This window comes from Rhinatrema bivittatum, chromosome 14 (genome assembly GCF_901001135.1).
Source record: "Rhinatrema bivittatum chromosome 14, aRhiBiv1.1, whole genome shotgun sequence".
NCBI classification, from domain to species: domain Eukaryota; kingdom Metazoa; phylum Chordata; class Amphibia; order Gymnophiona; family Rhinatrematidae; genus Rhinatrema; species Rhinatrema bivittatum.
This window is the reverse complement of record NC_042628.1, coordinates 12,649,251-12,673,281: the sequence shown is the minus strand read 5'-3', so window position 1 is coordinate 12,673,281 and position 24,031 is coordinate 12,649,251. Positions and strand designations below refer to the sequence as shown.

The 24,031-nt window shown below is 51.6% G+C and overlaps 1 protein-coding gene across 1 annotated transcript in view; it reads right to left on the bottom strand.

The window, feature by feature from the left end:
- Positions 1 to 5,621: 5,621 nt before the first annotated feature.
- Positions 5,622 to 24,031, bottom strand: part of INTS1 (integrator complex subunit 1) — a 49,324-nt gene continuing 30,914 nt past the window's right edge. Inside the window, exons 31-48 of the mRNA XM_029577475.1 lie at positions 23,196 to 23,450; positions 22,252 to 22,411; positions 21,373 to 21,513; positions 19,453 to 19,633; positions 19,187 to 19,310; positions 18,896 to 19,026; positions 17,821 to 17,908; positions 17,194 to 17,420; positions 16,135 to 16,258; positions 15,272 to 15,405; positions 14,332 to 14,524; positions 12,773 to 12,900; positions 12,358 to 12,470; positions 12,120 to 12,233; positions 11,658 to 11,728; positions 10,863 to 10,954; positions 9,804 to 9,913; positions 5,622 to 6,178 (exon numbers count right to left, since the gene is read on the bottom strand). Coding sequence (XP_029433335.1) covers positions 6,063 to 6,178; positions 9,804 to 9,913; positions 10,863 to 10,954; positions 11,658 to 11,728; positions 12,120 to 12,233; positions 12,358 to 12,470; positions 12,773 to 12,900; positions 14,332 to 14,524; positions 15,272 to 15,405; positions 16,135 to 16,258; positions 17,194 to 17,420; positions 17,821 to 17,908; positions 18,896 to 19,026; positions 19,187 to 19,310; positions 19,453 to 19,633; positions 21,373 to 21,513; positions 22,252 to 22,411; positions 23,196 to 23,450 — 2,502 coding nt within the window. The 3' untranslated portion in view covers positions 5,622 to 6,062. The remainder of the gene's footprint in view (positions 6,179 to 9,803; positions 9,914 to 10,862; positions 10,955 to 11,657; positions 11,729 to 12,119; positions 12,234 to 12,357; positions 12,471 to 12,772; positions 12,901 to 14,331; positions 14,525 to 15,271; positions 15,406 to 16,134; positions 16,259 to 17,193; positions 17,421 to 17,820; positions 17,909 to 18,895; positions 19,027 to 19,186; positions 19,311 to 19,452; positions 19,634 to 21,372; positions 21,514 to 22,251; positions 22,412 to 23,195; positions 23,451 to 24,031) is intronic.

Sequence of the window (24,031 nt, the reverse complement as noted above, 5' to 3'; positions counted from 1 at the left end):
TCTTCCAGCTCAGGAGGAGGTGAACAGCCCAGCGGAAGGGGCTGAAATGTTATAGGATATGCGGAAATGAAGACCGGAAAGGTGACTTTTAGTAATACCACTAGAATTTATTTATTCATATCATATTGCGCCCACCCCAAGCTTTTACAAGGCTGTCCAAAGTCCAACAGAACTAATACAGCACAATAAAAAAATACACAGGAGAAAATTACAAAATAAAACACACATTTCTATCAACTTCTACCTTAAGAGGGTAAAGGGTGTTTATCAGAATTCACAAAACTTCTCAAAGAGCCATGGGGATAAATATCTTTCCTCTTCTTGATAGAGGAGCTCAGCATTGTAGCTTCTTTCGCTTCTCCTTACTTGGGGGTCAGGGGGAAGAGGTTTGCTTCGAGCTGGCAGGGAAGTGAAATCAGTTCACACCACACACACGCAGCCTCCACAGAAGCCATCTCTGTCACGTCCCCCATCCTGCTAACAAAAGGTTGCACACACGTACACACACACACACACACACACACACACGCACACGTACACACACACACACACGCAGCCTCCACAGCAGCCATCTCTGTCACGTCCCCCATCCTGCTAACAAAAGGTTGCACACACGTACACACACACACACACACACACACACACACACACGTGCACACACACACACGTACACACACACACACGCACACACACACGCACACGTACACACACACACACACGCAGCCTCCACAGCAGCCATCTCTGTCACGTCCCCCATCCTGCTAACAAAAGGTTGCACACACGTACACACACACACACACACACACACACACGTGCACACACACACACGTACACACACACACACACACACGTACACACACGACACTGCCGTCTACTTCACCGGCCACACAAGTGCAGTTTTTGAACTCCTTGCCCAGATCTCTCATTCCACTTCCACACACCTTGCCTTCGAACTACCCAGCAAACCAGTAAGTTCCTGAGCAGAAGCAGCGGGGCGCACTCCAGCTGTACCCACTGCGCTTCCTTTCGCAGTAAGGACTCCTTCCTTGCAAGCTTGAACAGAGCTACTCCCAGGCCTGGATAAAAGGCGGCAAGACATGCAGATGCAGTAGGCTGGACTTTCATGGAAAGTAAGCCCGTAATTTGTGCAGTGAGGATGCTGATGGGATGAGACAACTTGCCCTTGACAGATGGGTGACAACAGTTGCACAAGCTTAGAGGGCCCAACAAGCACGTGTTTGACAAAAGAGTGGGTCTAGATTAGAGAAGTTCAGGTAAGCTTGAAATGAAAAAAGCTCTAAGTGGCAGAAGCCTATCGAGCTTAAGTACCTGCATGTAATCAGCTTTGACGATTAAACAAATAAATCAGTCAAGGAAAGAAAGCCGTTAAGATCTACAGACTGTGCCATGTGAGATGGCGAGACTACACTGGTTTCACGTAAGGGTGAATCCTCGTCTAGATGAATAAACACTTGTATCCATCCATCAGATGCTTTCTGGCAGTGTGTGGTCTTACTTCAGCAAACCCATTATTAAAACTTATTCACGAAGTTACCAGACTTCCTTAAGGCCGTTGCATGTACATCCTCAGGCCCCGATACAATAAGGGGGGCTTGGCTGTACACAACTTTACTCTCGCCTTGACGAGTTCAGCGAACAAAACAATGTGCACACAAATTAGTGCTCTCCATTCAAACCCTATGTTAATCAAGGCCTTAGTTATTACTTCACAGCACAGAAAGGGGCATCGGCTTAACCCCTGTGTTTTTTTAATGCTGAAAATGTAACTCCTGGTCAAAGGTGTGGTAAACGTTCTAGGGCTAGGGCGTGTGCTCCTCAGTAAAGCTGCACCTGGAGTTTACGGTGCCGAAAATATTTTTTGGCCCATGTTTTGGAGTTAGTGCACTACTTTTTTTCTCTCTTTAAAACACAGATATATTAGCATCCCATCAGCTTACTGCATTAGGAGTTTACTCCCAACTCTAAAGAAAAGAGTTAAGAAAACGTGCATCGGAGTTAAGCCCACGGCGTTTCACATCCGGCACGGAGCAGAGCGGCATCCTAGCCTGATCATCTCCGCCAAAACGTCGTAGGGCGTCTTCCCCATAGAACATAGACTTCAGATTTTATATCAACTCGAGATGAGGGCCTCTCGTCCCTTTCATATTACCCAATGAAAACAGCGTAAGACTGAACCTCCTTTTAACAGGAATCAGCAATCATTTCAGCCCTTCTCTGGTGCCAGAGTATGGAGGAGGGCAACTGGCTGGCTAAGGCGTTATCCTGCGGGTGGTCGCACTCTGGCCGCTGGAATGTGTCCTTAGCTACGCGGACAGAACAAATGGGCAGGCCAGAGTTTTCCCACGGAAAGTTCTCCTAACTTTCGGGCTGCGATTAGTTTGCGGAAAAACTGGAGTAAGCCTGGAAAAATGAGTGCTGGTGATCAACTCGAAGACCAAGGGAATAAGGGAGAAAGCAGCTGGAAATTAGAACTGGCACAGAGGGGAGTGAGAACAGGACCTGCACGCGAGACCTGCTGAGAGTGTGCGATTGGGATCCTGCAACCCAACCTCTGGCTCCTAGCCTGAAGCATCAGTGGAAGAACAGCCGATACTTCATGCCTGAACACATTTTGCCATATGCAAGGGAGAGACTCGTACATTAGCATCAAGATCGGAAAGACAAGCATAGACTTGACGGTCTCTCCCCTTCCTCGTCAACTTAAGGAAGAAAGATAGCGGCTTGGGCACATCAGCCTCGCAGCCTTCAAATTGTCCCATTACAATGTCGTATTTGGGTCGGATCACAAAAAATCACCTCATTTTGCCCATGGAATACACACTGGTTGCAGCAGAAGAAAGATGCAACAGTCAGCAGGAGATAACCAGTGCCAGCAGACACTGCCCCAGTACCTGCAGGCACCCATTATTGAACATTAAAGAAAACCACGCAGAGTAATATGGGAAGCAGAACGAGACATCCCAGAACGCAGCTGGAACAGATTTCCACGGCTCCACGGCCTAGCACATTCTCAAATGAAACTCTGCGGTACCTGCATAAATTGGTCTTTGACTGTCAACTCGAGGGGGTTCTGCGTTTAAAAGCACGTGCAAAGCCTGATTTCACATGCACTTTTATCTGCGGATGAAGTATTGTGTTCCAGGGAGGGAAAGGAATTGCACGCCCGCGTGGGAGCAGGTGTAATCGTGCACGTGTGTCAACATGGGTACCTGGCTAACCTGCACATTTTTAAAGTGGACTTAGGTGCATAAATCCACTCCGAAAATTCGGGCTGAAGTTTGCGGGTAGGGGCAGTGCTAAGATGACTCCTTCCTGTGTCTCCTGGACTCGTTTTGCAAGCTGGAGACCATGCTTTGGATGTTGCTTTCCCAGCTTGGCACAAATAGCCATCGTGAATTTTTGCCAAGGCAGAACCTTTCCACCCACCAGCCTGTCGGCATTAAATGTGGAATTGGACAGATGGCATTTCACCACTCACTGCCAATAGGTCTGCAGGTCTAGCTGGTAGCAGGAGGGTTTTCCACAGCTGTGCATGTGTCTTAGTGAAAATAGTCAATCCGTAAAATAAATACATCTGAGCAAGATGAACAATGCAACAATCCTGATCAGGAGACTAATCCATGGATCCCGACGAAAGCTTCTCTCGAAACGTTGACATCCTGTATAAAAGGATTTGTGCTACCCCCCCCCCCAGATCTCTGAATGGAATTTCATTTCTCCCTGGAAATTTAACCCCGTGTACGAAAAAGCTAGTAGATTAATTTTAAGGCCATGGCTGGAACTTTATTTGAATCAATTGGAAAGATCACGAGTTAATTTCCATCTTTAGGTGGAGCATGATCTACTTTGCCGGAAAGTAGGAAAGGGTGTAGATAAAAAGAAAAAAAACGAACAATGCAAAATGTTACATGGCTTCCTCTAGATTTATCCCCTACTTATTAGGCCTGACTTAGCAATACTACAGCAAGGTCTGTACTTTCTTATTGGCATATCTATTGCTATCTGTGCTTGCCCCTGCAACGTTTATTTTTATCCTTGTTAAGAATGCAATAAAGCTGAACACAAAATGAAGGACTGATGCCCTGAAAGAGGTTCGGCTCTGAACTCCTCTCCAAACCTCTGACAACTTTCAACTGTGTCTCCATATAAAGTTTCTGTATTTTCTAGATATGAGATTTTGGATATATCCGCATCCATTCAAAAGGGAGAAAGTAAGAGGATACAACTCTGCAGTAGGGAAATAGCCAGGGACTTTTCAGCATCAAAGCAGCTGCTCCTCTTTCAGCTACAGAGGCTTCACTCCGCCACAGCCCTCGGAACTGCAGCGCCATCAGATTCAGATTTTATCGGCACGACAACTTTACGAGTTGCCAAAGTAACATGCAGAATGATCAAAATAAAAGGATGGGAAAAGGGAAAATTTACAAATAAAAAAAAGCTTCCCAGTACCATTGACTTTCACCTCTGTTCCCTCTGGGAACCGGCAGCTCTCCAGCCCAGAATCACTTGACTTTGTCGCTGTGCAAATAATACTAAAGGAGATAAGCAGTGTGGTAAACAAAAGACAAGCGAGATCTCAGGGATTCGGGCGCTGACTTTGTTTTAAAGCCGTGCAAATGCCGAGCTACCAAACGTGGAGAGCTCACCACCAGCACGATGTCACTTAGGAGAAGTTCAGGGTTCAAGCAGGACTCAGCCAACAGCCAGGAAGGGCAATGGGCCTAAATGATACAGGCGCAGGCCAAATAGATGATATTTATAAAATGTACTGATTATTTCCATCATGTAGGAAAATCTACAAATTCTGACACAAACGTGTTAATAAAAATAATCAAATTGGAACACTACACCACGTATTCTCTTGGACTCAATATTCAGCGCCACTTAGCCGGCTAGGTTTGGCAGCGTTTAAATATTTGGCCACGTCGAGTGGCCGTCACTTAGCTGGATTATCTATTTACCTGGCTAGTTATCCAGGCAACTCAAACTCAGCCGGCGGTATCCAACGGCATGGCCATGCTACTCAATACCCCAGCTAAGTTAGCCACTTAAGCATATTTGGCTTAACTTTCCTAGTCGGATATCCTTTGCCTATCTACACCTCCCTTGCTGAACTGTTACGGATTACGTAGCGAGAGCTTTGTATTCACCATTAAGAGCCTACCTGAGGCCTCGGATGCCTCCAGGGAGGGAGTTACTGCTGGTACTAAGGTAGCGATGAGATCCAGATCCGTGAAGGGAGAGGCGTTCGCATGATATATGCTCGGTGCTGACCTCTCTCTCCTTCCTTATGGTATCTGCTTTTTTTTGTCTGTTTTATTTCATTTTTGCTGTGACCTTTGTGGCTTACTCATTCCGGACTTCAATGACTACTGAAGGGCACGGGAAAAAAGGGAAAAATTAAATACAAAAAGTAGTTGCACTGCAGCTCTGGAAAGGATGGAAGGGTCTTTAATATAAAGACAATGCAAAACAGGACAAAGACAGGTGACAATGGAAACTTACAAACCTTTTTATCCCCCGCCCCCACCCCCCAACATTTGCTTCTGCTGTTTAGCCAAGTAACATCTGAAAAATGTTCCTAACAAGGCTGCATCGTGACTCCCGCACCCCTAGGAAAAAGTATAAATAGAAACACCCCCCCCCCCCCCCGGCCTTGGAAGTGCAGGCAAGGTTTATTGTCCAAAGGCCAGGCCCTCCTATAAGCTAATGGAAATGATGGGGGGGAGGGGAGGCTCACGGCAGATTGGGGAGTTTGGAACTGAACCATAATCACAGCTCTCTGGAGACAAAGCACCATTTGCTGCTCACCGAAGACAAGTCTGATCATGGACGCGAGGCAAAAAGCAGACTTTTCTGCTTCGCCCCCCCCCCCCCCTCCCCTTTTTAAAGATCCGGAGCAGTTCCACGATCCTGACCCTGCCTCCACACTCCCATCGGTAAACCGGTCCTTTGCCCCTCTGCAGCATCCCCATCCTGTTCACGTCGAGGCGTCAGGCGGCCGACGGCAGGGCTGGCTTCCTCCACCCGCAGAACCCCGGTCAGGTCAGCGCCTCCATGTGCAGGACCTTGAGGGCTTCCGAAATCTGGGAGCTGGTGTCGATCTGCCCGTACATCCCAACCAGGAAAGCTCGGTGCAGCAGCACGGCTGCATGCTCTGCAAAAAAAGGGAGAAACGGTGCAAGCGATTCAACCCCAGCTTCGGAAGTAACAAGAGGCACTACTCATGGCCTTTGACCTTCTTCACAGCCTTTTAGAATGTGATGACCTCAGGCAACCGGCAGAGATTAAATACAGGGCCCAGTGCTACAGAGGATTTCCCTACATCCAGCAACACGCAAGGCGCCTCAGGCAAAACAGGTCCTGCACCTCAGTCCACTACTGCCAAGGCCTCATGAAGTCAGTCTGGGAGCTCAATGGGGTCAAAATATCAAGATTACTATATTTTCACATATATACCCCACACACCTGTATATACCTCTCACCCATACCACATGCTTTATTAAAAATTGGTTCTTACCTGCTAATTTTTGTTCCTGAAGTACCACGGATCAGCCCAGATGAGTGGGTTTATGCATCCCTACCAGCAGATGGAGACAGAGAACGAAAAAAACTTTAAGGCATTGCTGCATAAACACCTGCAGACCCTCAGTATTGACCTGTACGCAAGCCAAGATGTTTACCATAACAAACCCCAATAAACTTTGGCCGGAGGGCCGCGTTGACCTTCTACAGATCAAGAATGGGCCAAAAAGTGCCTTCCTTTTTGCACACCACGAAGTACACGCAGTAACGACCCTGTCCCCTCTCCAGGGGAGATGTTGGAACAATGGCTCGCAGAAGCTGCAGACGTTGCAACGTCTCCCGCACCCCCCCCCCCCCCCCCGCTTGCTCCGGGAGATTACAAAGGCGTCCCTGAGCGGCCGAGAAAATTCTATAGCGTAGCCTGCAGGAGCCACTGGTCCAACGTGATCTTGGTCCACTCCTCGTAAGAGAGGGCCAGTCTCCCTCCAATGGCCTCTGGAGAGGAGTGGACCCGCACGCCTTCATTGCCCGATCTTGTTACTGCCCCCAACCTTGGGAGCCAGTGTCCCTCGGAGGCCTGCGCTGGGCTCGAAAGGACTCTGCTGTCGGCCAGAACTCTGCTTTGGGGCAGCCAGCGCCAAGCCTCCTCGCCTTCCAAAATCGAGAATGTGGAGTTAAAAAAAACTTCTTAGGGTTCTTGTCCTTGGGCAACTTGTTACCTCCTTCGACTCCCCCAATTATTTCATGAGCTGCTCCAGATCCTCTCCAAACAACGGCTTCCCCTGAAAGGGCAAATTAGACAGCTGGGCCGTAGACCACACATCCGCTGACCAATTTCGTAGCCACAGGAGTCTCCCTCGTAGCCACCGCCGAGACCCTGCTTCTGGCGGAAGTCCAGAGCATCTGCCACAAAGGCTGCTCGCGCCGCCTCCACAGTCCATCCCGACTTCTTATCGAGCTCCTTCTGAACCCGGCACGAACGGGCTCTCTGCATCAAACTGTCGCAAAGCGCTGCACGCCGGCTCAGAGCCGAAACGTCAAACAACCTTTGAAGGAGGATTTCCAGTTCTCGATCCTGAATATCCTTCAACGCCGCTGCCCCTGCCACCGGAATGGTCGTCTCTTGGTAGCCGCCGATACCGCCGCATCCACCTTGGGAACTTTTCACGACTCCAGGGTCTGTTCCGGGGTGGGGGGGGGGGGGGGATATAATTTGGCCAGAGCTCTGGCAACCTTCAAGCCCGCCACGGGAAACTCCCATTCCCGATTCACCAACGTCTTCACCACCTTAGGTAACAGGAAAGCCTTAGGGGGCCCCCACAATCCCTCCAGGATTGGGTTCACCCCCTCTTTGTTAGACTCCTCCTGAGTGACCTTAATCCCCAGTTCTTCCAGAACTTTGGGGGGGGGGGGGGGGGGGGGGAGAAAATCAACGGGCCCAACTCCTCCCTGCAGAACAAACGAACCACCTGAGGATCGTCCCCGTCCGCAGCCGGAATCTCGCCCGGATCCTACATAGGATCCCCTACAGGAGCGCTAGGATCCTGACCCGGATCCAGCGCCGTGCCAACAGGGTCCCTATCCGGATCCGGATCATCTGTCTCAGACTTGTCTTCCTCCACCCCAGACCTCTAGAGACCCAAGAGCCTCAGGAAACCTCCGGACTCCGCCTGCTTAGGCTTCTCTGCCGCCCGGGACTTCCTAGACAAAGGCCTCTTGGTCCCAGCTCACTTCCTGGCCAAATAGACCTTATGCATCCAAAGGATGAAATCCGGAGGAAAAAAAAAAAAAGTTTCCGGATCTGAAGGGGGGGGGGGGGTGTCTAGATCTGCGTCCCCCTGCGGCTGCTCCCCCCTGCCCTGCCACCAGCAGGAAAAGCCATGGGAGGGGAGTCCCGAGACCCTGAAACAGCAGCCTGGCTCCCAGCACGTGCGCACAAAACGGCCACCGGTTCCTCAGACACCCCCCGGGGCCTCCAAAACCTACCCCGCCAAATTCGGGTTCCTGCTGTCCTCCAGGGTGCCCGCGGAGGTCCCCACCCCTCCCGGAGGCGCATTTTCCGCAAAGCGCGGCCGAATCTAGGCGAGAACGCCCGGAACCGCAGCCCCGGCAAACTTTCCCGTGCGCAGCGGGAGAAGACGGCGCGCCGACAAAAGCGTCCTAAAAATAAACCCTGCCTGCAGGCGGCGCTGTCCGGGTGCTGAAGCAGCCCCACCGGCTCCGACCACACACAGCTAACCGGCCCCGCTCACCTCCAGCTGCCTCCCGGCAGCGAAACCTGAAGCCATCGCTGGAGCGCAGATGAAAGCTTCACCGTCTCTTTCCACTTCTTTTAACTTTTTGGGGGTTTTTTTTGTTTTTTTTAAACCATTTAAAGGGACACAGACACAGAAAAGGGAAGCAAACTGAAAATACTTCCCTGCTTCTGATGAAGATGGCCGAGCCCAGGCGGCGACAAGGACCCAGAGGGGATGAGGGAACCGGACCCACCGGCTATCACCCCCCCCCCCCCCCCCGAAGATAAGGGCAGAGCTCCCCAAGGATCACCAATCCCCTGCTCTACCCGAGGGATGGCCCACGAAGGATCCTAACACCTCGGGGAGCTGAAATCTTCTCAATTCTTGAGAAGTCCAGACTGCAGGTTTGCACCTCTGCTGGAGATAAATACGGAGGGTCTGCAAGTGGCGCTCTCGCTTATGCAGCAGTGCCTCAAAGTTTTGTTCTCTGCCTCCCTCTGCTGGTAGGGCTGCATAAATCCATTCGTCTGGACTGATCCGGGGGTACGGACAGGGACTAGGGATGTTCATTAGTTTCTTCCATTTTGTCAGAAAAAAAAAACCAACCCCAGAATGCGTGTTTTTTTTTTTTTTTTTTTTTGTGCATATTTCTGCGCATATTATCCTCACACCCGAGGTATGCGTGTAATGTAAAAACGAGTATAACCCACACCCTGCTCCACCCCGCATCAGCGACTGCTCGAATGTAAAAACATGCGCGCCCCGCGGGTTATGTGTGCGAAAATACGGTAAATCCCCAAACTCTTTGTTTTGGTTCAGACAGCGGCCAACACAATCCAACGCGTCATTTATGGAATAAATTTACTCCCTCAGACACTAAGAGGCTCTATCGCTGCCACGCAAAACTCTCCAGACAAATCACCCCACAGGGAGTCAACCCCGTCCAAGCAGACCCTGGTAGAGGAGGAGAACGCCACGACGCGCTCCTGTCAGACAGACGGACGGGTGTCCAGAACCTACCTTGGCAGAGCAAAGTGTACTCGGGCAGGTTCCTCAGCGCTGTCTGCATTACCTCAAAGTCTCGACTGCCAAGGCAGTACATGAACGTGGGCAGGAAGTCTGCGGCAATGCTGAGGGGGGAGGGAAAGAAAGCATACGGCATCACCATCCAGCACAATCCGACTGTAATTTAATTACGGTTTAAAAAGGGGAGCGTGAAAGTTCTTGCCCAGGCATCCCGGCTCTGGCACAGGAGGGAGGGATTCACACGACCAAGCAAGGTGCACAGAAAACTTCACCTTGCTGGGCAGGATTGCCAAATGTCTCCAGGTTTTCAGGGCAGGATGATCCAGGCCTGGTTTTATCCCCTTGCGTTCGGGGACTTGTAGCCCGGATTCCATTGCATTCCCTAAGAAAAGACTACAAGTCCCTGGAATGCAGTGGGGCAAAACCAGGACTGGCTCCTGAAAACCTGGAGCCAGTTGGCGACCTTACTTGTTGACCTCTCAGATCAGATATCCGTGGGCGGGGGGGTCATTTCTCTTTTAGGACACTTTATTAAAATGACAAGAGATACAAATTCTCCTTTCCCCAGCAATGCCCAGGGATGTTTAGAAAGAGGAGAGCTGGTGAGGAACAGCTTAGCATCTTCCATTTTTTTCCCCTTTTGAGGGTTTATGAACCCTTCCCTCACCGCAGCTCAGCTACAGCCATGACCGTCCCTCAGCCAGGGGGCCACACACTAGCACCTGAAGTTGGCAGGCGCATATCCTTGGATTGCTCCCAGGGGATGGGACTGCTGCCTCTGCTAATCCAACTCCAGTCTGATCCTCTCCGAGTGCTAATGGATGTGGAACAGAAGGCGCTCGCTAGATCATGAGCACATTTCTGTCCTTCAGCAGATAAACAGGTTAGGTGAAGAGCGACATTTTTGGTGAAGCAAGTGTGTGTGGAAATGTAAGTCAGAGTAAATGCGCCGCTGAGAAGCAGCTACGAGAAAGCAGACCGGTGGTTAACAGAGGACAAGAGAAAATTAGTAAGGACGGGACAGGCTTTGAGGTGTCTCTGTGCTCCTCTAACCTGGGGTTGTTCTGAATTGAGCGCAGGGCGAGGCTGAAGGCCAGACTCCGACAGGACTCTTCAGAAGAATTCATCAACCTCTGCAGGTCGGTCTGCAAGACACACAGAGAGCAGGGTTAAAAAAAAAACAAAACAATCAGGACTGCCTGGCAAAGAAACACTCGATGGTGGGAAACGCAGCAGCACCGCACGCGGGCCGGCGTGCGCACCGAGATTCCGCAGGCCTCGCCGTGCAATGGTGCCTCGCACGAGAAGCCCTCCAGCTCTTACATTCTCACTGCCCACACTGGGGACAGACCTCCTATTTCTCACTTCCCGTCTGAAGAAAATGAAAAGCTATTTTTTTCCCCCCACTACGCTTAAGCCCCTGTTTATACAAATCCCTCCCCTACAACCAGGTCGCGCGTCACCGGCTCAGAGCGCTGTGGGCTTAGGGTTACACTGGCAAATGCACAAAATTCATCCTCATTCACTTACAGGAAAAGTGGCCAAGGAGAATCTTTTGTCGAAAAACAAGCCGAGGTCCGTATTCAGCGGCATTTTTTTTTTTTTTTTTTTTAGGAGCCATCTCTAACCTGTGTGAATTGTGGGTGCACGACAGCTTCTCTCTAATCCCATGCGCAGAGTTTTAACCGAATCCCGCATTTCTTCACGCAAGGATTACTGAAAGAAGCGATCGCTTTTACAGTTTCCTCGGCGACACAGGCCTGGCCTCGCGAACGCCGCGCGTCTGTGTCGTATCGTGGACGGCGTGGATCTCCCCCCCCCCCTCCTCCCCCCACCCAGCATACTCACAGCGAAAAAAGCAAGGATCTCCGGCCTGCGCTTGGACATCTCATCAATGTCGCTCAGAACCTCCAGGATATCTGGGGGCGAAAGCGAAGACAACTGAAGATTAATCAGGGGTCCGGCGAGCGGGCGGTTCCAAGACCCGGATCTCCAGGTGATCCCACGCCGGCAAAGGTCAGGAGAACCCCCCACTGCCCTGACCCCGCCCCTGCCACTCAGCTCATCGCCGCTTTAGACGTGGAGCGAGAATGGGCCGTGCTTACGTGCCACTCATCACCACGCAGGCTGCAATTAATCATCCAATCAAAAGTGTGCAAAACCAGGAAAAAAAAACCCAAAACACCCCAGTCCATAATGGAATCACGTTGATGACTCCCCCTCCTCCTCAATTCTCTGGGATCTTAATTCTGCTCTCTAGGATTCACGAACACAGGGGGGGATTTCCCATCGCTTCGGTTCTGCCCTTACCCTCCACGGTCTGACCCCTGGAAATCCTCTTCAGGTAGGGGGCCATTTCGGCTGCCGTCAGAGGGGAGAACAGGGACACGCTGACCAGAGGCAGGGAGCCCGCTGCCGCTTCGTCTGCGAGGACGGGAAAAAAAAAAAGGCTTTACGAATGTACAGAAAGCACAACCTGCCAATTACCCCTCCCCCCCTGCTCCCTCACCAATGGGAAACAAATCGATCTGGATTCCCCGAAACCTACCTTCTTTCTCCTCCTCCGAGCTTCTATCCAGGGCTCCAGAACTACTGGGCAGGCTTAACCCTGCCAGGAGGGACTTCAGCATCACCAGGTCCCCATTCTCGGATGACAAATCGCTGCGACACGAGGGACAGAGACAGATTGTAATGACAGGGCACAAGACGATGGGGAGGCTAGGAAGGGCAGGGATCACGGAGGGCCGACAGCAGGGCTGCCGTTCAGAGCGTGCACTGCAAGTACGCAGGCGTCGAGGTTTAAATGCACGGAATGGGATTCATTTGCATAATTCCAGTCACCCCCCGAAAAGCTGACCTGTTTGTGCCTCTGGTCACCCCCTGGCCCAATCTAAAGGCCCCTGCGGATAAGCAGAGGTTTCCAGATGTCAGGCGGGGCCTGAAGCGAGCAAGCAGTCACTTACTGGAGAGGGTCGGCGTGTTTCTGCAGGAAGGCCACAGCTGCTTGTGCGTCGCACGTGATGTACTTGTGAATAAACTGCACAAACTTGTTGAGGAAGGCTGCCAAGTGGCGGGAGTACTTCCTGTAATTCTGGAGGAAGGAGAGGCGAGGCGAGGAGAGGAGGCGTTAGCAAGAGGCACACAAGCAACCCTCCAGCTTTAGAACAAAAAGGAGATGCTGTGACCCTCCCTGGGGAAGCACATTCTCTGTCTTACAAAAAAAAAAAAAAAAGTGACCCCGCGCACTTTCCCTGGTCAAGCACTGAAGACCGTGCAACGCACTTTGCAAGCATTACATTTTGCACGCCATGTAAAAAAGGTCACAGCTAGCGTGACGGCATCTTTTCAAAGAGCTGCGATTCCTTATCCGTTCACCCCTCTTTTCTGCGTCCTCATTAGATCCTTTTGCTGCTCACCAGCAGGCGGCACAAATGTGGGATTGACCACTATTAATTCTGGCTTTTTATAAGGCACAAATGTGCACAGGGATGGACAAATCTTCTGACCATTACAGGGCTGGTCAAAATGAATTTTTTTTTTAGGAGCCAGGAGAAATCTCCCTCACCCAAACTTTTTTTTTTTTTTTTTTTTTAATCTGTTTTTCGTTTTCGGTCATTTTTTCTGTTTTGTCATTTTGCTTATTTCACTTTTTGCCTTTATTTTCCCTCCCCCTCATCACTCCCCCGGGCCTTCGTCCCCGGGCTTAGATCAGCGGCAAAGCAGCAGCATCTGCCAGCCTGGGGCCCGACCACACTGGCAGCAGTTTTAAGAGCCCTTCTGAATATTGCCCCCAACCCCCCATGTACTTACCACCATCAGCCCAATTTTCAAAGCCATTCACGCTGGGTAAAGTGTCTAAAAATTACCCTCCCTGAATCTGGCAAAACGGGCAGGCAGGGTTCCTGGGGCTGTGCTTTCGGCAGGTTGCATCTTCAAATCCACAAGCCTACGTTTTCCATGGGAACTTCACCTGCAGGCAGTGCACGCCCCCCCCCCCCCCTTTGAGAAATCAGGCAGACATCCAAATATCGGACCCTTCCCATTATTCGACCTACCCCCAGGGGGGGGTCACACAAAAGGTCCGCGACTTTAGCACGCATGGGGGAGGGGCGGTTTTAACGCTTGGCCCACGCGCACATTTTCAAAAACAAAAATGTCCCACTTTGTCTCTCTTTGAAATTTAGCAGCTGTAATGTGTGTGCGTCAAAAGCATCCGCGTGCCTTGCACCTATCGTGGGGGGAGGGGAATCGTTCCTCCACCGCCCTAAATACACCCGTAGGAACGCCTCTCTGTGTCCGGTGGCTAAAAGCCGGCGCGCTATGGAAATCGCGTGCAATTTTTAACCACTTCCCAGTGGGGCAACGTTTGGTCAGGGGCATTTTACCAGGGCAAATACTTATTCATGGGGGGGGGGGGGACGACTGCCCTCGTGCTCGCACGTTCCCCCCACGGCAGAGCTGCGCTCGGAAACGCCGTCCTCTGCGACCCGGTGCCTGCCGGTTCCTTCTCTCTCCGGGTTACCTGCAGCAGGTGGATGAAGGAGAGCAGGCAGTCCCACAGCGCCCCCTGGTGCTCGCTCTGGAAGACCTGGGGCTGCAGCAGCTCCAGGATGCCCAGCACGTGCAGGAAGAAGGCCAGCTGGTTCTGCTGCCGAAACTCCTGGAAATTGAGGTGGGTCCTCCCGTGGAGCAGAGCGGCAACCATCGGCAGGTGCCTGCAAGCGGAGGAGAAGGAAATGTCAACTGCAATCCGCTCGCGGGCGATCCGGACGTCACATGCGTGTTCAACCGACCGCTCGGCACCTGCGCCGAGTTCCAGACGCCATTTCACACGGAAACGCTCTTAGTTAATGGCCCCCCCCCCCCCATGCAGGTGCATTCTGACCCCCCGATTTCCTCCTCCCTATCGCATCCGTCCCACGCTCATCCCTTCCCGTACCTGCTGCACACGGCTCCGTCCCAGCCCACCTGAAGAACAAGTCTCAGACTTCGTCCTTTCACCTCCGGCTCGCCCGTTTAAACACCCCTTGTGCGGAAAGCAAGAGACACTAAAATTCTTAGGTTAGCCGACCCCACGCTTGTTGAGCATTTTCCATGGGGTAACAATAGTCTTTGGCCTGAGCAAAGGAAGGTTAAGATGCACCTGGGCACAGGCACTAAACCGACCGCCTACTGGAGTGCTCCACTCCTCCGCTCCTCCACGCGCTGCCACAAGCCTTACCACCTCCTCGGGCCACGTGGCCTGTTACTACTCAGGGGTATAAAGGTCCCCAGGTCCCGCTCTGCGCCCCCATCCATTTACAGGTCAGGATGAAAAACCCATCAGCAGCACCTTGGCCGTTAACGAGTGCACGCATTCCTGAACCAGAGGATGGTTTTGGCCTGCTCGCTTCCCTCTGGGGTTTACTCTGCTTTCCCTGGCGCAAGCCGTCCCACCCGGTGCAGACTCCAGCAGAGCGTACCTGAGCAGGAGGATGGGATGGGCCACTGCCAGCTTCCGGCACGCCATGTTAGCATCCGACATCCGGCTCTCGGACGACTTGGAGTCGCCTGTGTCTGCGAGGAGCGTGATGAAGCGGTGAACGAGGGCATCCAGCTAAATTTTTTTTTTTGGGGGGGGGGGGGGGGGGGGGGGGGGGGAAGGCAAATATACCAACTTTAGAAAAAAAAACCAAAACAAAACAGTAAACACATGATTTTGATCCTTAAAGGATCCGCAGCGCTCGCAAACCTTGTACTAAAAAAAAAAAAAAAAAAGACAGCGGCTGGCCGCCAGACTTCTCTCTGCCTCGCGTAACAAAAAATACCGTCCGGCACCCAGCCAGAAGCACTGCCGGCATTTGCCAAGCGAGAGGAAGGCAGGAGGTTCAGCTCCAAGGCTAGAGCTGCGAGGGATTTCACGCGGCATACGCGACTTCAAGACGCCCTGCTGGAGTGAGGCGGGGGAAGGGGATTGCACACCCACTTCTGCTGAAAAGGGCTGGAAGTAAGCAAAGGTTGAAAAGCGCACGAAGATGCCCGTTTCCCCTCAAAATCCCGTACGATCCTTGAGGAAAAAACGGGAGAAGCAGCAGTTGGAGCGGCAAAATAAGTGGCAATCCTGCCACCCGGGCACAAATGCTAAGCTAGAGTCAGGAGGGAAGGGGCGGTGGACCCCCTCCCGGTTAATACTGTGGTCACTGGGCTTGGCCTCCTAGCTGCCGTAGACAAAAAAAAGACAGCGGGGCCACTGGGACTGGCAGCGGGCCTGGTACCCTTGTGCCAGCTGCAGGGAAAGGCAAAGCTACGAAACGTGGGCAGATTTCTGTGGCCCTCTCAGGCCTACCTTGCAGGTGCTGCTGTCCATGGCCCCCTCGCTGTTCAGCACCATCTCTGGCACCGGCGTAATGAGCTCCGGCAGCTGCAGGTAAAGCTGCAGGAGCAAATCCCGACACTGCCTTCTGACCGAGCTGCAAGAGACCGCATCACAATTACAGGTGCAACACCAAAACGAAGGGGGCGGGTTCAGCACCACCAAAAAGTGTTTATCGTGCAAGAGGGGGGAAAATCACCAGAATGCCAGTTTGCAGAGGCTCAGTTCTCCCCGAGCTTACGGCAATAGCGCCAGGGCTCTTAAGCGTTAGAGGCCACGGCGGGGCCTGCCAGAAAATGGCGGGATAACTCTCCGGTTCTGTGAGCAGCTGCAATTCATGCCCTTTTATGTTAAACATCCTGAAACTGCAAAAAAAAACCGCACCCCCTCCCTTAATTCTCTCCACGTTAAGATGACCTATACTTAGGGCTTCTGGCGCTCGGCGTTTCTAAATTGTAAATCTAGGCACTTACTGCATTTTTCAGACAGGGTGGACGGGACTGAGGAAGGCGTTTCTCGGTGTTTTCCCCATTGCAAACATCACCTCTGGGACTTCTTCAGGTAGATTCAATTTTATTAAAATAAGGACAATGCAAAAGCCCATCCCAAACAAAAAACAAAACAAGGGTGCGGGTGGAAAAGAGAGGTGGGGGTGAGTGGAAAGTAGGGGGCAGCAGTGGGGGTGGGGATGATGTGGGTGGCAGGTTGCCTTCCCTCCCTCCCCACTACGCTCCCCCCCTTTCCAACCGCACTCCCTCCTCCTCCTCTCATGACATTGGGGCTTGGGCTCCCTCTGATCCAGCTGCTGCTCTCCTGCCTTTTCTGGATGCACAGCAGCCGGACGACATCAGAGCTGCCCAGGGATTTTCAAATAGACCCCCAAATCTCAAAATTCAGGCACCCCCTCCCCCCTCTATATAATCCATCTGAGAGCTTAGAAGCAGTTTCTCTGCAAGGGGATTTTATTTAACTCACAACTGCTCCTCCTCCTACCCTTCACCCCCCTCACAAGGCAAATAGACGCATCTTCACCTGCTCCCCCGCTGCTTGATGCAGCCAATCAGGTACTCCACAACCTTTTTGATGCTCTCGTCTTCTCCGTGACAGCAGCTGAGCAGCAAGGGCAGCCGGGACTGGATCAGGGCGCAGGCTGCCTCCTCCGAGCCCTGGCTCCTGGGTTCAGACTCCGCCAGGATCAGCTCCACCAAACAGATCAGCTCCGGCGGCCTCAGCCGCAGCACAAACTCGTCGCGGCGTTTCTGCCAAACAGCAAGGGCGACGTCAGAGCTCGAGGCGGTGCCACGACAGGGTGACCCCCCCCCCCCCAGGGCCACGTTGCAGACGGCAGCTGTCCTGGAACAGCTTCTCTGACATGTGCACACCCCCTCCCCCCCCCCCCCCCCCCGTCTTCCTGCAGACACTCAGACCTCCCCCCCCCCCCTGCAGGGCACCAGCCTGACCAAAATGGAAACGATCTGGGACATGGGCTTCCAGTGGTGCAGTAACCACCCCCCCAATGCCTAGTCCTGTAACTGCCCGACGGCCGGGAAACGTTGAAGGAAAAAAAAAAAAACCAAACAAAACACAAACCCCAGCGTTTCTGTAGCTTATTCTGTGGCACTGGAAAAACCTCCAGCCACTTTTTTTTTTTTTTTTTACCTGAGGGATGCGCTGATCCCTGCCCTGCCAGATACGAGGGATGTGAATACAAGCCCAGAGGAAATCCAGGGCTGCTGAAGGGTCAATCCTGCTGGGGGGGGGGGGGGGGAAAAAAACAAGACATCCAGATGTTTCCAGACGTACACATGCACAAAAATAATAAAAAAAGGTAAATGTTGTTATATTCTTAAGGTTCCCACGTCTCTGGCCTGACCGATACATCGCACGCACATACAGGAAGTCCTCAGACGTTGGTTCCTGAAAACCACATCTTAAGTAGAAACCAACTGTTCCCATAAGAACAAGGTTATAAATGGAGGATCGGTTCAAGCACCGTGACCCAAAATAAGCCCAAATTCTGTAACACAGCCACATTTTAAAAAACACCGCTGAAGGAAAAGTGCCAAGGAACGCCCGAGGACATTGCACGGACGCTGCTTTCAGGAGAGGAAGTCCCCGGTAGTCGTCCTGCTGACGTCACCTCGCTAGGCCTCATCAGCACCACCACCACCACCGTGGGCCTCTTGGGTGTCAATTTAGAATTGTAACGTGAAACACCTTAAGTGGAGGACTTCTTGTATGCTTACAGATATTTACATGCTCAGTAACAGAGAAAGAAAAAAAAAAAAAGGGACAGGGGAACAAGTAGACAACAGGCCTAAAAAAGAAATTCCAGGGCCTTTGGGAGAACATGAGCCGAGCTGCAGCTGGGCATCTACTTCTCCAAAAAAAATGTACAACCGTCAGTAAAAGGTCCAAGGTGCTGTGCAGCTCAGTTGCACCTTCAATCCTATTTTCCTCTTTCCGTTGCACTGCAGGCTGCCTGCATCAGCCGTCCAAAGCTTCCCCCCAGCCCCTGGCCCATAGGGAAGCAGGCTCGTGATTTGCACGTTGGCCGTGGCACGTGTCACGGGTGCAGCCGCATGCAAGGGCTGCGCCGACGCGCGTGGTAACTTTTATCCTAGGTGGTATCTGCTGAAAGCCCTGGGTAGGTCACCCCCGCAGCAGTTTCGGAAGGATGCAAGGAGTTAAACCTCGCGACACACGTCTGTTCCGTCTCAGAGCACAGACCCACCTGAGCTCTCGGTGCTTGCTCAGCAGGATGGCGATGCAGTGGTGCAACGTCGTCCAGTTGGATTGGTGGGTCAGAAGAGCCAAGAGGTACGGTCGGAAAGAGGGTTCCTGTGACCGCGGGTTACCCTTCATCTGAAAAATTATCAGGAGGGTGGAAACTCTTGTAAGATTTCCAAACAAGCATAAAAGGCAAAAATCTACATTTCACCATTACTAACAATTTGTGATGCGGCTGCAAACAAAAGCAGGATGGTAGATAGAGCTGAAAGGATGTCAGGAGGTTGTTTTGTACCTTGTTCCAGGAAAACAGTAGCCTCTGCTGGAGGTCCGGGCAGCTACTGATCACCTCTGGGTCCAGCAAATCCAACCAGTCGATAAGGAGGCCCGAGGCATGACCTGTTCGGGTGGCTTCAGCACTTGAAAAGTAAAAAACACAGTCAGCGTGACGACGGCAGTGAACGGGGACGGAGGTGCGCACCCGTCTGCTGTGCGGTGAACCCTCCCCACCTTCTGGGCTGGCAGCGGATGGGGGTCACCGCGGCCCTTCCAGCTTCTCACCTGCAGCTTTCAAGCTCCTTTTTCACCGGCACCTCCTCCCTCTCCTGAAGCAGCAGCGTGCTCACCAGCGCCACGGGCCCCGTGGCCGGGAACCTGGATGCCGAGTCTATGCCAGCCGAGAGCAGGATGGTGAGCAGCTCCTCCAGGTACGGAGACTTTGTGTCGATCAAACCCTGAAGAACTTAAAAAAAAAAAAAAAACGGCGGAAGGAAGAACGTCAGCCCAACAACAGAGGGACATGCAAACGTCTTTTAGCATAACTCAAACGTCGCAAAGAATGACTGGGACCGGGAAATAAGATCTCTGCAGGCCTTCAGCCCTTTGCCCATTTTTGCTTCAATAGTTAAAACGCGAGGTCTTTTAGACCTGTGAAACTTCTAGGCCTGAACCTGGACACCCGAGACCAGGAATCTCTCTCATCTGCTGCTTCTCACCATCTCTACAGCTGCAATACGGATACTGGAGGTTGCAACCTTAACTCTCGTCACACGATATCCCAGACACCTCTGGTGAGTTTTCCAGGGATACTCATGTGCAGGCAGATTATTATTATTATTTCACTTAATAAACTTAAATAAAACTGATCAACGTGTGCTCAGCAGGTCTGAAAGGAGGAACAGTCTGATCCGCTAAGAGATGAAGCGCCTGATGTTGTCATTAGAATCCGATAATGGCTACTGCAGCGTTTCCCCGCCTTCAGATCTGATCGGGGGCGGCACAGGAAGCCACCACTGCCTGATGCCCTGAATCAGGCCGGCGCCTGGGCTCTGCACCTCACGCCGGGGGGGTCACCAGCCGTGGTTCTTAAACACGAGACCCTGCGTAATCATGCGCGCCTCTTCCTCCTAGCTACAGGGCGAGCCCTGGAGCGGGGCAATTAACGGGCGGCACGCTGGGCCCTGTTCCGAGTGGCACACAGCACCTCCTCATCTTTGTCTTACCCCCCCCCCCCCCCCAGGCTGAGTGAGATGGGGAGGGCATGCACCGAGCACGGGACGCGGCTCACTCTGTGTGCAGGGAGCAGCTCTGGCACTCGCATGGCGGCAGCCAGGGTAACCGATTGAGCCGCCTGCTCACACCGCACCCACGTTTTCGTTCTCCCGTGGGAGCTGCTGCCCTGTGACGGGTTCATGTGCACTTCCTTTGGTTTAAAATTTGGAAGGGAGACTGGCGGGGCCTGTCAGTGCTTCCCTAGCTTCTCTTTTGGCCACAGGAGCCCTCTCTCTCTGTCCACACTGCCTGCTTCTTTTTTTTTTTAAGAGGTTGATGTGCCTCCTATTATTTTGTTAACGTAGATGTGCCTTGGGCATGAAACATTTGGGAAGCACTGGGTTACTGTCCAACAGCTGTGCCCCCTGGATACAAGACTGCAGATAAAGGGAAAGGTGGAAGGATTAACCTTTATCCTGAGAGCAGATTTAATAGCCCATGCTTTAGGCTGTGAATACTCATTAGTTAAGGCTGAAAGGTCTGTATTGGAATCTGGGTCTATTAATAGCAAAACATGGGGCACCTTACGATGCTTTTTGTGCTGTTTTGTGAATGTCATCTCTATGATGCATATTGGATTTGTGTGTTTATTAATTACATATATTTATCATTTGCCCATCCAAATGGCTCTGGGCAAAGCACATAATTTATAGAAAAAAAAAGCAATAGAATACAAATCATAAACAGATGTAACACCGGAACACTACAGATGACAACAAGACATAGTAACGTGGTCAGATTGAGCAGCAAGTTAAAAGATGACAGATACGACTTCATGGCATCCGTACTGAAATCTTCATAAAAAATGTTATAAAATATAATAAAATCTGATTATATCTAACAATTCCACAGCACTGCTCAAACTCTGCAGAGAGGAAATACACCTTACGACCCAGAGCATTAACAGCAGCTCCAGCAGTGCGGACGCACCTCTGCCAATCAGCTCCGGTTCCACGCTGCACTTCTCCCCGGATTTCAGGGTGGTGATAATGGCTCGAACAGTGGAGTTAATGACGTCGGAGTCACGGTGGAACGCCAGGGCCTCAGCCAAGTGCACGAAACCTCCTTGAACTGCAGAGAAAACAAAAGAGCTGAAGAAAGCCGCCGAGCGCACGGACCACCGTTCCCCTCTCCTCCACAAAAAAAGGGGCAGAGAACCGAACCGAACTGAGCCGTTTGGGAAGGGCCCGGCCACGAGGCTCAGCCAGAATCTTTCCCCCGACTGCCTTCACATACACCCCCCCTGCCCTCTCCGGAGAGAGGCCCCGCTACTTCTGGACTCTGTTCACCCAAACTTTGTTTACGTTGCTGGCGTTTATCTGCGCATTCCACCGCATGCACCCTTCTCACAAAAAAGAAATCTTAGCCCCATGTTGCCTCTGATGCAGTCTTTCATTCAATTTAAAGTTACCAAATCAGGTTTTAGAAAGTGACTTTCCCTCTGCGGGCATCCCCTCCCTCTCAGTCACCCTTTATCTATGCAATAATACCACGTTCAGGTAACTCTTATCCAACTTCATTTGATAATATCCCTGCCACCGAGGCACCTATGAGCCTGGTGAACTCATTTCATATCTTAAACCCCGGGGAAGACAATTTTCAAAGCAATTCGTGGGGGTAAAATAAAAAAGTGTTTTACCCACACTAATGGGCTGTCTGAGAACTCTGCGCCCCCATTGAGGGGGAAGACATTTGCACGTAACGACCCACACACAGCAAGCCGGCGGACGTGACCATGCAATAATGCTTTGAACCCGCGGCAGGTTCTGCATGCAGGCCCTTGACCTTGGCTGGTCTCCGGTTCCGTACCGTCATTAATCCTGTGTCTGGAGGAGTACTGGTCAACGAAGGACTTCAGCTGGGCACGAAGGGGCCTGTCTTCCACAGCTGGAGTCTCCAACCACTGCAACATCTGCATGAGGACTTTAAAGAAGAGCGAGGAGAATGCGGTGTCCTGGGGAACACAGCGCTGGGGGGGGGAGGCAGAACAAGTCACAGAACATAATGAGCGCATGAAGTCAAAAACACACACTGCACATCTGGTAAAGTCGCCACATGCCCTCACAAATATCTTGAAAATCTCTCATTTAATACCATGTAAAAATACTATAATAAAACGAACAGAAATGGAATAAAATGAACAGCACAAAATAAAATAATACAATTTAAAAAAATTAAAATAAATCATTTAATATAAAAATTAAAGAGACAACAACTGCCAGAACATAATAAAATTGACAGAACCCTGAAATGAAAATAGTGAAGGTTAATCATCAAGAACATTTGAATAGAAATAAGAAGCCAAATTGTGTAAAACTTGAGAATTTTTTTTTTTTTTTTTTTAATACTAAAATAGGGTCGTATTCAGCCACGGATATAGTTATATCCCCGGCTAACTTTAGGACAGCACTGTGGTGCGACCAGAGTTAGGCTCATACGTTAAGCGGCTATAACTGAATATCTGGCCCGCCCTGAAATGCCTCCCATCCACACCCAGATCTCCCCCAATTTATGCGGATAAATTCTATCCGCATAATGAGGTTATCCTTTCAATATCGCCGCTTTTCAATTATCCATATAAATGGCTTCCGAATATCGGCCTTCACTCATCTTGAACTTTAAGTAATACTGGCCAAGTGAATTCTAATCTGAAGGTTAGTAAGAATAAATGCGTCTTCAAGGCTCTCCCGAAGGAAGGACTACTCTCTTCCTCTCAAAATCTCACCACCCACCTTTGCTACAAAACTCTTTACCTGGTACTGGTGAAGCTGTCGCATGAGGGGGCAGGAGATGAAGTGGTTGCGATGCATGGCCATGACCAGAGCTCCGCTGTGCGAGGAGGTCATCAGCGCCGCTATCGCCTGCAGAAGGCGCACCGCAATTCCCGTCACCTGGACGTTGCCCTGCCGGATCCGGGCCAGTTCCTGCCCCATGGCTTGCTGCAGGGCCAGGGAGATGGGACGAGGGTTCGAGTTCTGCCACCGGGGGTCTTGGTTCAGGGGGAAAAGCTGAAAAACCCCAACGAAGCAAAAAAACAAAACAAAACCAAACAGGGCGTTAATTCATTCAGAACGCGTGCGAGGGCTGCCCACTGCCGTGCACTGGTCCCAGGTTTGATTTCCAGGCCAGGCCTCTGGCTCCACAGGTGGGTGGGGGCCGGGGAGCCTCAGCCATGGCTTATTGGCGATATCTAGGGTCCGTGCTTTAGGTCCCAGAGGAAGCCATGGCTGGCGGCCCCTCACCGAGGACCCACTGCTGCGAATGCTGAGCCGAGTCGGGTGATGGGTGGGGGGCAATAAGAACAAAAAAGGAAAATTCCTGGGTGGCTGCAAACGAAGGCTGGCGCTGCCGGATGCCAGTCCTCCCCTTCCAATTAAGCTGGAAGCCAAGAGGAGGAAGACCGTGCCAGGTCAAAAAGAAGTAGCGGAGGCGCCTTGCATAACTGCTCTGAATTCTGACAGCAAACGTGTGAAGCTAAAGAGACTACAGCACTGGGCAAACAAAAAAAACCCAGCTACCCCAGCTGTGGAGCAGATAATAAAACCCTTCCGGGGCACCCAACCAACGTTCCATACAGACACGGGGAGGA